The 15,244-nt window shown below is 43.2% G+C and overlaps 1 protein-coding gene across 1 annotated transcript; it reads left to right on the top strand.

Annotated features, from left to right (window-relative positions):
* The first annotated feature begins 2,598 nt into the window (after window positions 1-2,598).
* LOC306658247 (small ribosomal subunit protein eS17-like) lies at window positions 2,599-3,083 on the top strand. Its single transcript, XM_079135011.1, has one exon. It carries the CDS (start codon window positions 2,630-2,632, stop codon window positions 3,035-3,037), a length of 408 nt encoding a protein of 135 aa, XP_078991137.1. The 5' UTR covers window positions 2,599-2,629; the 3' UTR covers window positions 3,038-3,083.
* The last annotated feature ends 12,161 nt before the right edge of the window (window positions 3,084-15,244 follow it).

The raw sequence follows: 15,244 nt of genomic DNA, 5'->3' as shown, positions 1-15,244 counted from the left end.
CAGAGGGGAATTCCGTGGATAGATAATAATTTATGCAAGGAATGCCATCTGCTTCTTTGGCAAAGCATTAGTGCTTAATTGCAGGCACGATTTCCTTCCATTCCTTGCCCTGTGCCATTCAACTCCTTAAGTGACACCTCCTGAGCTGTTTGGGTGGGCGGAGAGACATGGGGTGCCTAGCCTGGATGTTGGCTGAAGAGAGTTTGCCATAAAACTGGAATCATTAATTGGAATGCATTAAAGGATTAAATACTAAATAAGAACATATTGGTGTTCTGGCCAGTTTAGCCAAATGTGTTACTGAAAATTAATAAAAACTGGCTTCACTGGATATATAAAATCTTAAATTAAGTTTGGTCTTTGAACAAAGAATCGGTTATAGCATTCTCTAATTAGATCAGGAACCCAAAAGTGTATGGCCAGACCTCTTTCCATACCATCCTCCCCTTGCTTTGGCATCTACGAGGATGTTTTGGATACTTATGTATGGATTCTTCTGTCTGTCTTTGAAGCTTTGATAAATTCTGGTGGAGGTGGTGAGGTCTGGGAATCTGGGTTGGGAGTGCTGAGGTGGAGGTGGAGTGGAGGGAAGGGCTGGGACTGTTCTGGAAGTCTTGCTAAAGTAGCCTTCTTGCTTGAGCACCAAGTCTTGCTCACTGTATTCTGGCTCAGATGTCAGGTTTTGACCTTCTCAGTGTTTATAACATTTTAAAACAGTGCTAACATTTAAAAGTTGGTAGATTTCACATTGGAAGTCTAATTCCTTTCTTAGAGATCCTGGGTCTCCATTTCCATGTGGATGGATATGAGAAGTACCAGATTGTCTTCTATTTTCCCTTTTTAACTTTTTCGTTGGTGCATTATAATTATACGTAATAGCGGGATTCATTGTTACGTATTCTTTTGTGGTGGTGTTGGTGGTACTGAGAGTTGAACCCAAGGCCTCAGGCATACTAGGCAAGTGCTCTGCCTCTGAGCTGCATCTCCAGCTTATTGTTACAAATTTGAACATGTACATAGTATAGCAATATAATTTGGTTAGTTTCCTTTCCCAGAACCTCCCCCTTTCCTCCCTTCTTACCTTCCGCAGTCAACTTCTTTATACTTTTATTTTTAATTTTCAATTTTTTATTTGTTAAATTTTATTTTTTGGTGCTAGGATTGTACCCAGGGCCACTCTATCACTGAGGTACATCTCCATCGGTTTTTATTTTTTATTCTGACACAGGGTCTTGCTAAGTTGCTCAGCCTGACCTAGACCTTGGTGATCTCCTGCTTCAACCTCCCCAGTTTCCACAGTGTACCACTGTGCCTGTTCTGACTGCCTTTTCAAGAGTTGGGAACTTTTCAGTTTGCCACAGTCTCCACCACTCCCTTACATAAACCCATTTGGCTCATCAATGGTTCTAGCTTTTGCCTGGTCCTTGAGGTTATGATCCTGATTTAGGCAATTTCTTGGTGCTTTCATAGTTCTTCAGAAAGGAGATATTTAAGAAATACTTAATAACAACGATTCTAACATTGGCGTATGTATGCCATATACCTGCCCCTTTTTTTTCATTATAGTAGATTTATTGAGATATAATTCACATGCCATACAAGTCACCCATTTAGCCTGTACAGTTAACAGTTTTGGTATGTTAGGATTGCACAACTGTTGTCACAATCTATTTTAAACTTTTTCACCTTTCTCCAAGGAAACCCTGGACTTATTAGCAATCACTTCTCATTTCCTCTCAACATCTCCAGCCCTAGGCAAACATCCAGTACTTTCTGTCCCTATTTATTTATTATTTTAACCATTCCATATAAATGGATTTAGACCATATGTGGCACTTTGTGACTGATCTTTTGCATGTATCAACACTTCATTTTTTATTGCTGAATAATATTCCACTTCATGAATATATCATATTTTATTTATCCTCATGGATGGCCATTTGGGTTGTTTCTACTTTATGATCATTAAGAATAATGTAGCTATAAACACCGCTGTAACAATATTTGTATGAATGTACATTTTCTTTATGTATCTATCTGTCTACCTTAGTGAGTCTAAAAACTAAGTCATATGGTAACTATTTTTAACCATTTGAGGGACTGCTAAACTGCATTTCCAAACAGTGGCGCCATTTTTTATTCCTGCAACAGTACGTGAGGGCCAGCACTTTCCCCAAACCCTCTCCAGCCCTTGTTGGTATCTGTCCTTCTCATTGTCATTGTGTCAGAGTGTGGAGGACCACGTGCAGATTGGTCATTTACCAGCCCTGCTGTAAGTACTGAGGGGCAGTAGTTCTTTACTGCACCCCAACTTTAGAAGGAAAATACTGATTCTCTGACCCTTCCCAATTATAGGCCAGGTTCTGGCTTCCAGCTGCTAGTTTTCTTTTTTAGGGGATGACATTAGTTCTTGTTCTATACAAGGACATTTTGTTTCCATGTTTTAGATAGGGCTGTAAATCTCCAGACAAGACTATTTTTTGAGCTCTTTCTGCTTCCTGAGGGTGTGGGCTGCTTCCCTCTGCCACACCTCTGCCACACCTCTGCCATGATGTTCTGCCTCACCTTGAGCCCCAAGGAATGAAACCAGCCTTCTGTGGATTAAGACCTCTGAAACTGACCCGCCAACATGGGCCGCGTTCGCACCAAAACTGTGAAGAAGGCCGCCCGGGTTCTTATGGAGAAGTACTACACACGCCTGGGCGACGACTTCCATACCAACAAGCGCGTGTGCGAGGAGATAGCCATTATTCCCAGCAAGAAACTCCGCAACAAGATCGCAGGGTATGTCACACATCTGATGAAGGGGATTCAGAGAGGCCATGTGAGAGGCATCTCCTTTAAGCTGCAGGAAGAGGAGAGAGAAAGGAGAGATAATTATGTTCCTGAGGTCTCTGCCTGGGATCAGGGGATCATTGAAGTAGATCCTGACACTAAGGAAATGCTGAAGCTTTTGGACTTCGGCAGTCTCTCCAACTTGCAGGTCACGCAGCCTACTGTGGGGATGAATTTCAAAACGCCACGTGGAGCTGTCTGAATCTTTCTGCTATGCTGTAATATTCTCAATAAACCTGGGACCAAAAAAAAAAAAAAAAAAAAAGACATTACTGCCCCTAGAGGAATGCTAAAGACTTTACCCAGAGACACTGAGAAAGATGGCTGGAGGGCATCATCTCAGGAGCTGGCAAGACCACCCGCATCTCAAGCCCCAGGGATGAAAGGTGAAAATTCTCTTGAAGAGACCAGTGGGGCACCCTTCTTGCACGAGGGGGTCTAGGAAGTTTTTTCAACATGCTCAGCCACCCAGACCCTCCGAGGCTGCAGCAGCAAGGGTTCCTGGAGGCTTGGCTACTATTCGAGATGGCAGCAGACCTTGGTTTGAACCACGTGGGGCTGGTTCTGCAGGAATGCAGGGTGCTGGAGTTAAGGGATCATGGAGGTTTTCACCAAGATTTCCAATGAAGGCCTGGGAGGCCAGGCAAAGTGCAGCAGGGTCGGAATCCCTGCGGGCACCCCCCCCCGAGAAGTCAAAGTGTGGAGAGGTGAGGAGGAAGTCGAAGCTGCCGGGACCCCCAAAATTAAGAAATGCTAGTAACGTGGGACATCATCCTAGGAAAGCCGCAGGAAAGGAGCAGAGGCAAGTCAAAAGAAAGGCCACTTGAGCTGTTAGGAACAAGGCCACAGGTGCGGAGCTACGCATGCCATTTGGAGAGAGTAAGTGCAGCAGGACGGGAAGCAGACCTCAACAGATTCAGAGAAGCTTTTCTTCCTTCGGGGACTCGAGCACCCTTGGGGCCAATTTTCCAGATGGGAAAATAGCCCTCAGAGGGGATTTTTGGTTTTACAGGGTGCAATGATATAATCGTTGGAAGCTGTGTACCTGCAGTTTTGACTGTTAGGGGCTAGTCATACAGGTTAAAATTTTAATTTTAGGAGGGAAGTTGTAAAAAAGGCCGAAACTCACTGGGGAGATAAGAGTCTGGATCCTGAGGGATAAGTACTCAAATCTTGCCCATTGTCATTTAGGACTAATTCACCATGGGGGAAGGTCAAGGTTTAAGACCCAGCATTGGGTGTCGCCCGTTTCCCCCAGGGTACATTGTTATCAGGAAAGAATGCTCTGGGAGAGGTTTGCAGTTTGACCAATTTCTCCTCCCTCCTTCCAAGTCTCACCATTCCTCCCTTTTCTTGGGGAGCTGTCTTACAGAACATTATTTTCCATAACCCTTCAGAGAGAAAATCAAGATGCCATGTGCTGCAGGTACAGGACATGGAGTTACATGTCTTGTTTGCCCAGCTGGATTTCGGTCTTGCTTTGGTCCCATCCCTTCTTTCTATGCCCCTATTTTTGTAAATGGAAATGTTTACTCAGTACCTTTATATGTTGGATATTTGTAAATTGCTTTCAGTTTTGTAGAAGCTCACAATGTGAGACTGCCTTGAACCTCAAAGACTTTGGACTTGAACTTTGAGCAATCTCAGAACTGTTGAGACTATGGGAACTCATGGACTAAATGTATTTGCATGGTCAGATGGTTGTGAGCTTTTGGGAGATAGGGGCAGAATGTTATGGTTTGGATGTGAGGTGTGCCCCAAAAGCTCACATGAGAGACAATGCAGGAAGGTTCAGAGCAGAAATGACTAGGTGGTAAGAGTCTTAACCCAATCAGTGAATGAATCCCTGGTGGTATTAATTGAAATGGTAGGGTGTGACTGGAGGAGATTGGAAGTTGGGCATGACTTTGGGTATATATATTTGTATCTGTTGAGTGGAGACTCTGCTTCCTGAGGGTGTGAGCTGCTTCCCTCTGCCACACCTCTGCCATGATATTCTGTCTCACCTCCAGCCCCAAGGAATGGAGCCAGCCTTCTGTGGACTAAGACCTCTGAAACTGTAAGCCCTCAAATAAACTTTTTCTCCTTTAAAAAAAAAAAAAAAGACTATTTTTTAAATCGGTACTGGAGAACAAACTCAGAGTCTTGCTCATGCTAGGCAAGAGCTCTACCACTAATCTACACACCCAGCCCCGAAGAAGACTCCCTGACGTACAGGCAACTTTAGTTGTCTGACATTTTTCTTGGCTCATAATCTTTCCTCAGCCTCACGAAGTTTTCCCTTGGCTAATTTTTATTCAAATTCAAGATTCTCTGAGAGGCTGTCCAGGCCTTCCTGCCTACATCAGGACCCATTCTTTCAGCTTCTGGACTTACCATAGTAACATTCATTCATCAACATTTTTATATTTTGTCATTTTTTAAATGGAAGTTTTTGTTTTATGCATTACTAATCTTGCTACACATGCACACTTATATTCTCCTTTTTTTATTTGGAGGGTATGGGTTTTGAAAGCACGATTTTACATGCTTACAAAATATTCTATAAAGTGATTATAAAATACCTTACTTAGCCATATTCTTATATTAAGAAAAAATGTTGGAATTGTCTTATTTGTTTGCTATGATAAATAACACTGATTTGAACATCTTTGGGCATAAGCCTTTTTTATATATTTAGGATTCTTTTCTTGGGTAGAGTCCAGAAGAGGAATTATTGAGTTGGAGGCATTTGTAAGGCCCTTGATATATATTGCTGAAGTTAGAGAGAAAAGAAGACGTAGGGAATTAGGTAGTCCCAGGTATATAGGAAAATTCTGGTTAACCAGACCCATGTCAGTCCTGGGTTTATTATCATCCTGAAAAAAAATCTGTGCTTTAATCTGCATTTCTTTGATTAATAGTGGGGACAAATGTACTAATTACACAAACCATGGAAACACATCTTAGATGATATGCTGATTAAAAAGTAGATACCACATTATAGGTACATCTTCCTAAAGGAGCCCAAGAAAGACTAAATAAGAGCATTTGTTGGTGAGGATAAGAGAATGAAATGGTCTAAATGGCTCAATAAAATCGCTGATCATGGGATTTGCAGATAAAGCAGGAGGACACGTTACTGGACCGTCACTCTGTAGCTCATCTTTATGCCTTATCAGAAGTAGAGGGCTGCCCCCTTCTAAATGGCAGCCACACCTGGAAGTATAATTAAAAAGTACTGCAGGTGGACAGTAAGAGCTGGAGACAGCTCTGGGTGCAGGTCACATGGGACCTGAGATGCTCAATGTTGTTTAGAGAAGCCTTGGTTGTTTAGAGAAGCCGGGGTTTTCAAATCTTTTATTTCAGTTTACTCTACCAGTGGAACATTTTTTTCCCTCTGTAAAACCTTGACGTAGAACCTGGGGTGGGGAGTGGAGCAGAGAAGCAGGAGAGCCAGCTGGTCCACGGCTCATGCACAGGTCTTGAGATACTGGCTGTGTCTCCAGAGGAGATTATCAGTGCGGTTCCAGAGACGTGTTGCCAGGATGGAGAGATGGCCAGCCCTTGACTTTCCTGCAGGTATCCAGCCCTGAGGGTGCACGGCAACCCACCAGAAAAATACCTGTCTTCTTTATATCTTGTGGAAGAGTTAACTACGGAATGGGGAGGTTAAAGAACTTGCCTAGAATCAAACAGTTGGCATTTGGTGAAACAGGGATTCAAGTCCAGGTAGTTGGGAGAGGTTGGGATGGAGATGTTGAAATTGGAGAGGATGAGTCCTGATTAAGTAGTAGTCACCGGAAGCTGTGGTCCATGGTGGGCCACCCTCCCTCCCATTCTCACTCTCTGTCTCTCCCTCCCTCTCTAGGCTAATTTCTTTCTTTCTTTCTTTCTTTTTTATTGTAAACAAATGGGATACATGTTGTTTGTCTGTTTAGGCTAATTTCTTAAAATTGAAAATAGGATTGGCTAATCTTGGCTTCCTGAAAGACATCAATTAAACCAATCATTTGAAGTAGGCAGAGGAGGCAAATGATGCAGAAGATCAGTAGACCCTTCCTCGGCCATGTGAGGGTCAGAATGTAAAGAAAAATCAACTGGACATTTCTTTCAACAGCCCATTCACTTTATCATGCACATATTCGTAATTCCTGAATTGGGCAGTATAGCGTTTAGAGCAGAGATCATCAGGCTTCAATCCCGGTGCCCCACTCTGTAAATCAAACCTCTGGCTTCCTTCTTTCTTTTTAAAACGAGGATAATAAGTCAGATATGGTGGTGTACACTTGCAGTCTCAGCGACTTGGGAGACTGGGGCAGGTGGATCTCAAGTTCAAGGCCAGCTTGCGCAACTGAACCAGACCCTGTTTCAAAACAAAACCAAAAGACTGGGGAAGTAGCTCAATGTTAGAGTGCCCCTGGGTTTCGTTTGCAGTACGGTAAAGTGACAACAGTAATGGTATCTGCCTTGTAGAATTCTTAAGAGCAGTAGGTCTGATAACACCTCTAATGTTTATAGTGCCTGGCACACAGTAAGTGTTCAATAAATGCTGATGGTTAATATTTAGTCACTTTTTTCTTTCAATGAATGTTTGTTTATCCCTATCTGTTCTCTACTAGATCAGTGGATATGTCTTAAATGACCAGTAAAGAGATAAGATAAAATTCTGAGGCCAAAGATTTTAGTTGCAAAGCTGCCTTGTCATGAAATGCATTTATAGGTAAGAATTTTTGAGAGATAGAATGGCATAACTTACCTGTGATGCAGTTAACTGAGGAGAAAAGGGGTGAACACAGAATCCACTGGGAAAACACAATAAGAAGGATCCCAAGTAAGGCCTTCTGACATGCGTTATGAATTATGTTCCTTTGAGTTGCTTGCAATAACCAAAACAAAGCAAGACCAAAACTACCATTGCTTTGCTACTTGAGATCAGCATGCAGATCTCTATCAGATGAAGCATTTGGACCTTGACTCTGGGAAATTGGCCACAGCTCAGTTGAATGAGTTGGAAAGAATTTGGGTCATAAAACAAGGTGCCTGAATTAGCAGATCACTTTTTGTGACTAAATCCTCTAAATATTATATCTGCAAACAAAAGTTTTGTGATTCTGGAGAGACACTTTGTATCACTTTTCTGTGATTAAAAAAAAAAAAGAAGAAGAAAAAGAGTTGAATGGAAGCCAAAGAGCCAATCAAAACCCCCTTAAGCTCCAAACAAGGCATCCTATTAAGTAAATCTTTAAAAAAAATATTGGATTTGGAACTAAAATCATTATTTAAACAGCTCTCATTGCTGCATGTGCTACATGCTAAATTCTGCTTCAAGAACTCAATGCTTATTATTTAATTTTAATCCTTTCTTCAGCTTGGGGTTTTGTGATTCTCTTCAGACCTGTTTCATATTTCCTTATTTGACACTTTATAGTTGTATATTTTTGGATCCAAACTGATGTACACATGTACACATTGTATATTGCTCAAACTTGGCTATCATCACCTTATGAATCCATCACCCCCCTGGGGTGAGAACTCATGAAAACCTCTCTTCTAACCTGCTGATGCCCATTTTATAGATGAGTAAACTAAGGTTCAGAGAAGTCAAGATCTACCTGCAGACGCTCAAGTAAGAGTTGGAGTCAGCGAGGACCAGACAGGACCCTTATCTTCTGCGGGATACTCCAGGGGTCCGAGGCGGCCCCAGTCCCAGCTTTTCTCCCACTGTGATGCCTTTGACTGTGAACGCTGCCTCTTTTCCAAAGCAACAGTACGCTTCTGCTGCTTCTCAGGGCCGTACGGCGGAAGGCAATACTGGTCAGGAAAACACTGGATTTCTCCACTTCCGGCTGGGTCTGTGGACAGGTCACTTTTACTCTCTGGGCTTCACTCTTTACATCTGTGGGCGAAAGCCTTGGACCAGCGGCCTTGGCCTCCCTTCCAGCCCTGGAAGCCCAGTGTTTGACATCTCACACCCCTCCCTGGCCTTCAGTGGTGACTTGGAGACATTGGCTGCAGGGGAGGGTAGAACTCCGTGAAAGCTTCCATTGGAGCTTTGGGGTTGAGTAATGTTGGCAATTTCAAAGCCTCATTATCTTATTCCCTAATGTTTTGCTTCTAAACAACTGCCGTTCTTGGAGGGGTGCGGGGGTTAGAGCAGCAATGCTGGAAATAGTTCCATTGGGGAGGGTGAAAGGCATTTGGAGTTTCAAATTTAGAACCTCAGTGACCAAAAGCTGCTCTGAGTTTGTCCCTGGGGCAGCCAAATCCCCAGGACCACACAGTGTTTAGGAACTGAACCTGTTATTAAGTGGGGGCCAAGCATAGGACGATACACTGTAGGTCCCAGCATGGGCTTGTGGTCCAACAGCCTGATTCTAAACCCTGTTCCCTCACTCCGTAGCTTTGGAACGCCGTAGCCCCCAGGCCTGGCTCTCCACGCAGGTAGACTGGCCATTGAGTGTCTCGAGAAGAAAAAGAGTTGGTGCCCAGGGCCTACTTAACGATGTCCAATACAGACTCTTCAGAGGATGCTCTGGTCCTTCAGAAGCCCGGGGAACTGGAAGCTGCTCTCCATTGACCTTTCCAGCCGATCTGTGGCACCTAGTACTGATCACTGCCCTACCTTCATCAGCTTTCCCTGGATCATGCTAAAATCCCTGTAGAATCCATTCACTCGTTCAACATTTTACTGAGCCCAATATGCAAGGCTCTCTTCTAGACCCTGGGCCACAGAGGTGAACTGAGCAAAATTCCTTCTCTCATAAACCAGTCAGTAGAATATACCCAATAAACTCATAGTCAAATAGTTTAAAAATAATTAAGCTTCTCTGATAACTGCATCCATGTGCGAGAGGTATTGGATTGTAATTTCCCATGCATCTCAGTTAACCGATCGGTTAAGAACCAGTTCAGCCAATGTATATGGTGCACGTGCCACAAACCAGGAATTATAGTGGACACCTGTGATGGAATCTCTCATGTAGCTCTTGGAGTCATGGGAGTGTTGCTCATCTAACCCATTCTGTTACTAAACTACGGATCAAGCGCAGAGCTGGAACCTGGGCCCACACACGTCTAGCCTGGTACTGACTTGACTAGTGAAAATCAATGGCCGACTAAACTCAAAGGCAAAAGAAAGCTATTGTGTCAGCGGGGGAAGAGGGCATATAGAACCAGACCCTCCTCCAGGGGCAGAGGCCACGGAGTCAACTGCTCTCCCTGGAACTGAGACCTCCCAGAAATTAAACCAGTGTTCACCAAACTTTCTCATTTAACCAGTGACCAGACTTTCTATCCATTTGTTTGGTGTGTATTTTCCATCTTAGAATATCAACTCCACCATGGTAGAGATCTTTTGTATCTTTAGCACCTCAGATATGGCCTGTTATTTTATTTAAAAAAATTAATTATTTTATATTACTTGTTCTAATTAGTTGACAGTAGAATGCATTTATGCATTTTGAGGTAAGCATTTAGTACATATTAATGGGATGAGTGAGTTAATACTGATTGAGGAAGGACCAAGAAACCAAGATCAGTGAACTCTTTCACAGGAAAAGGTGATTTTTTTCTCTGCTTCAAAATCTCATCTTTGGGGAATGGGCCTGGGACTCAGTGACAGAGTGCTTGCCTAGCACATGTGAGGCACTGGATGTGATCCTTAGAACTGCATAAAAAATAAGCAAATAAAATAAAGGCATACTGTTCATCTACAACTACAAAAAATAATTCTAAAAAATCTCATCTGTGAACCAATCCTCATCTGTAAACCAAGTACTTCAGCATGTTTTTTGACCTGGGCTCTCTCAGCTGTGAACAATAGAAACTAAGACCCCCCCACCAACCTAAGCAAATAAAACATTAAACAACACACCAAAAAATCCCTCAAATGTATTGCTTGCCCAATCACATATTTCCTCAGGAACAGCTGGATCAAGAAGTGTGGCCGAATCTTCCAAATTCTGCCCTGTCAGCTGGATGTGGTGACCGGGGCCTGCAGTCTGAACTACTCAGGAGGCTGAGGTAGGAGGATTGCTTAATTCCAGGAGTTAAAACCAGCCTGGGCAATGTAGTGAGATGCCCATCTCACCACCGTCCTACCAGGAAATCCCCTCAAAACCCCCAATAACAAACCCTGCCTTGTCTCTCTTTTTTTCTTTGGGTGCTGGGGATCAAACCCAGGGCCTTGTGCTTACAAGGCAAGCACTCTACCGATTGAGCTATCTCCCCAGCCCTGCTTTCTCCTTCTCTTGGGCCTGTTTCCTCTGGGTTGCTTCCTCCCTAGGCAGGCTCTGTCTGCAGGGCATCTTTTGGTTACTGGAGTCAAAGCATTCCCTCTTGCTTGAAGCCAGTTTGAGTTGGGTTTCTGTCACTTGCAAAAACAGAACGCACCAGTCTCTTTCTCCTAGCCAGGGCCTGAGATGTGCATGGTGGGATGAATAAACACAAGGGGCCTCAGGGCGAGGAATCTGAGTCCTCACCTGCCGTTGGATCCTGCTCACCCATGACCAGGTCCAAAGGCCTGAGTGCTCTCCGGTCCTATCCCACCCACCCAACAATATGAGCTGACTGGATAGCCCCACCTTTGGGAATCAAAAGGTCTTATGTGGCGAATGCTCAGTTTGTTTTAAACAGCTTAAATTAGAATTCCTCTTTCTGAGGAGGAACAGCTTTTGAAGGTGGGAGGGTCATTGCATTTCCTTCTCAGGATTACCATCTCAAGATCCCCACCATGATTCCGCTTTCAGATGCTGGGTTGTAGAAAGTTTTTTTTTTTTTTTTTTTTTTTTTTTTTTTTTTTTTTAATGTTTCTTTTCAGTTGTCAATGGATCTTTTTTTTTTTTTTTTTAATTTAATTCATTTATATGTTGTGCGGAGTATTGAACCCAGGGCCTCACACATGCCAGGCAAGCTCTGTAGACCACTGAGCCACAATTCCTGCCCCTGTGGAAAGTATTTGCAGTTGCTTTAATCTTAATAGCTGTGTAGAGGGATCCAGTAGTGTTCGATTTTCACAGAGATTCTGAAAGTTCAGCAGTGGTGCCCAGGAAGGTGGAAACATGTTACATAGAACATTGGTGCCCACCAATATCCAGGGATTTCCCAGGTCTCCTGGCTTCCCTGGCAGGAAGACTGGGCCCAGTGATTGGTTCTGGCCAATGGACTGTGAGTGGTGATGATTTGTGTTACTTCCACGCCTAGGATATTAAGAGCGTTGTGTTTTCCTTGTTTTGTCTTCTTTAGGATCATCACAGAATTGGTCTATGGAGAGGGTAGAATCACAGGATGGAAGAGCCTTAGATCCTGGTGTCACCAAAGAAAGCTGTACTAGAGAGTTGCCTGACCTGCCGTGGATATGGAGTGAATAAGAATCAAACTTTTCTTTTAATGTTAAGCCACTGAGATTTGAGTTTATTTATTACTGCAGCCTAGCTTAGCCTATCCTGACTGTTAGAAGCCTACATTTCTCTTTCACTAGACTCCCTGGATGGTTTCTGGTTAAGATGTATTTAAACGAAGACAAGATATTGTCATTTTATGTACTTATTCACCTTTCACTTTCTGTCGTTTGGGTATTGCCTTGAAATTCCTTTGGTGTGAGAGGCCTGGCTTGAATCATAGCCCCGCTACCGATTCACTTGTTATCCTTGGACAAATTGCGTTACATCTCTGAACCCGTTACTTCATTGGTCAAAAGCTGAAACATGTCTGAGTTTCTGGGAGATTCTACCACTCATTGCCTATCTGTAACCTTAAGCAAGCTTAAATTTTAACTTCCTCATCTGCTCTCTTTCTCAAAGCTGTTCAAAGGATTAAATAACAAAACAAAGAAGCTATCTCTGTGCTTGGCCCACTGTAGACAATATATTTTATTCCTTTCCCCTCTTTCTAACCCATTGAGATCTCCTCCTTTCCTACCATGCTTTGCTTTATTCCTTTCTTCCCTTCTTCCCCTTTCCCAGTACGACTTATCTCCTCTTTCTTAAGGAGATATAGACTCTTTATGTAGTTGGTTTGGTGTCACTTACGTAAAGAAGAAACTTACAAACACAACTCTGAGCACATTTGTGAGTGTGTGAGTGCATTTGTCCGTATGTGTGTGTGTGTGTGTCCACATATCGATGCCCTAGTTATAGAAAGGCAACAGCCTTCGGAAGTGGAGGACAAAGTTAAGTCCACACCTGAAGAACACACGGCAATCTCCTGATAAAGCCTGGAGGGCCTAATCGTTTGCTCTGAAGAAAACTGAACAGTTGCACTGATAAACAGGCCAACCGAGAACAATTAAAATCTCTGTCACTTATCTGAAGCCAAATAAGAACAAGTTCAGAGAGTCTGAAGGTGAGAAGTCACCTAAGCTCCAGAAACGCAGCAGTAGCACTCCTGGAGAAAGAGGACACTGTGTCAAGGCCTCCCCTCTGCTTCTGTCTGTGGTGTCCGGAAGTCCGGCGTGGATGAGGCCAAGTTCTGGGCAGGAGTCCTCTTTGTACCAGACTGGAGGACAGGGAAGGGAATGAGTGACACAAAGCAGCCCCAGATAGCGACAAATTGGGTTGTGTGCAGATTCCTCCTTTCTTTCCTTTCTCTTTGCTTCTGCTTCAACTTTGTGGTTGTCTTCGGAAAGATCGGTGCCCCAAAAGGAAAGGTGGAAAGAACCAATTGACTGTTCTCAAAACAAAACAAAACTCAACAAAGGCTCTTTCTTCCTCAAGGACTATTCCCATGGAAAGTAAAAAGTGAGCCCACTGGGAATTACCTGACTGCAAAACAATGCCACTTTTATTAAAGGGAGTCAGTTTTTCACTCACTCAGTTTAAACATGGCTCCGCTGAAATTGCCGAAGTCTTCAAAGGGAATGTGCTCCTCAGAGCGGAGACCAGGGCAGAGGAATGTGAGGCTGAAAGAACATTTTCTTCTGAGTAAATGGAAAATAGGAGAATAGGAATAGGAATCTGCTTCTCTCAAACTATGCTAATACATGTAGTAAGATGTGTGTTCAGATAGGCACTAGCCAGCCACAGGGCCTTGGCTGACAGGCTTTTCTCCAGAGTTCCAGAGATGTTGCTTAGGGTCTGGGAATGGTTTAAGCCAGCCTGGCGAATTTTTTAAAAGCACATTTGTATGTGTTTTGGGTTCTGCACATTGTACACTTAATACAATACATTGAATTGGGGTGGGCACCCTTGCACACTTGCTCTGAAAACCTGCACTTCACCTTGGGAGGAGTAAGGAATGAACATTTTGGCCTCATGGAAAAAGGATCCGGTCCTGTCTGAGTGAGAAGAGCAAGGGACTTGTGCTTTTTCCCCTAATTAAAGTCAAGTGCGAGGAATCTGTTGAAACCCGTTGCCAGGCCTTTCATTTCACGTCTCATGATTCACGCAACACCATGTATCAGAGAGGCGCTGATGGCTTCGCCCATGGATGTACTGGGGAAGACAGGGTTTGTGGACCCCTGTCCTGGGCTTAGCAGCCTGCAGGGGGCTCGCGCTTCCTCTGGGAATTCCTGCCATTCCTGATGTTCACCCTGACTGGTCTTGTGGTTAAGGGAGTGTGATAGAGCTCAGTGGGGCTTTGACCTAGCTGTGTAGTAGATAGTATTTTTTAAGCAAAAGTAGTAACTAGAATTTGAAGATAATTAACTCATCTTTTTTTTTTTTTTTTTCCCGTGCTGGGGGTCCAACCCAGGGCCTTGTGCTTGCAAGGCAAGCACTCTACCGACTGAGCTCTCTCCCCAGCCCATTAACTTATCTTTTTTAAAAAAATTTAAGCCTGTGTCGTCTTCACCATTATTTATTTATTTTTCATATTTGTTTATTGGTGCATTACAGTTTTACACAATGGAGGATTTATTGTTACATATTGGTATAAGCACACAATGTAATAATATAATTTGGCCAATATCATTCTTTGGTATTTCCCCTCCTCCTCCTGGTCCCTTTCCTGTACCCTACTGACCTCCCTTAGATTTTCATGTGACACCCCCACCCACCCTTTCTTTTCCTTTTACCTCTCTAGCTTCCTCATCTGAGAGAAAACATACTACCCTCACCTTTGCGAGTTTGATTTGTTTTGCTTAACGTGATGTTCTCAGGTTCCATCCATTTTCCCACAAAAGACATAATTTTGTTATTCTTTGTGGTTGAATAAAACTCCATTGTGTATATATACCACATTTTCTTTATTCATTCATCTGTTGATGGATACCTAGGCTGGTTCCATAGTTGGCCATTGTGAATTGTGCTGCTATAAACATGAGCATGCTTGTATTGCTATAGAATGACGACTTTAATTCTGTTGGCTAAATATCAAGGAGTGATATGGTCATATGATGGTTTCATGTTGATTTCCATAATGGTTGCACTAATTTACAATCCCACCAAACGTGTAAATGTTCCCTTTTTTCCACACCCTCTTCAGCATTTAT

The sequence above is a fragment of the Sciurus vulgaris genome, assembly GCF_902686455.1.
Source record: "Sciurus vulgaris genome assembly, chromosome: 1".
Lineage (NCBI taxonomy): Eukaryota > Metazoa > Chordata > Mammalia > Rodentia > Sciuridae > Sciurus > Sciurus vulgaris.
The sequence above is the reverse complement of the archived record's forward strand: the minus strand, read 5'-3'. Positions and strand labels throughout refer to the sequence as shown.

Bases quoted from the DNA above. Each gene is read 5' to 3' on its own strand.
- LOC306658247 (XM_079135011.1), top strand. From the start codon at position 2,630: ATGGGCCGCGTTCGCACCAAAACTGTGAAGAAGGCCGCCCGGGTTCTT.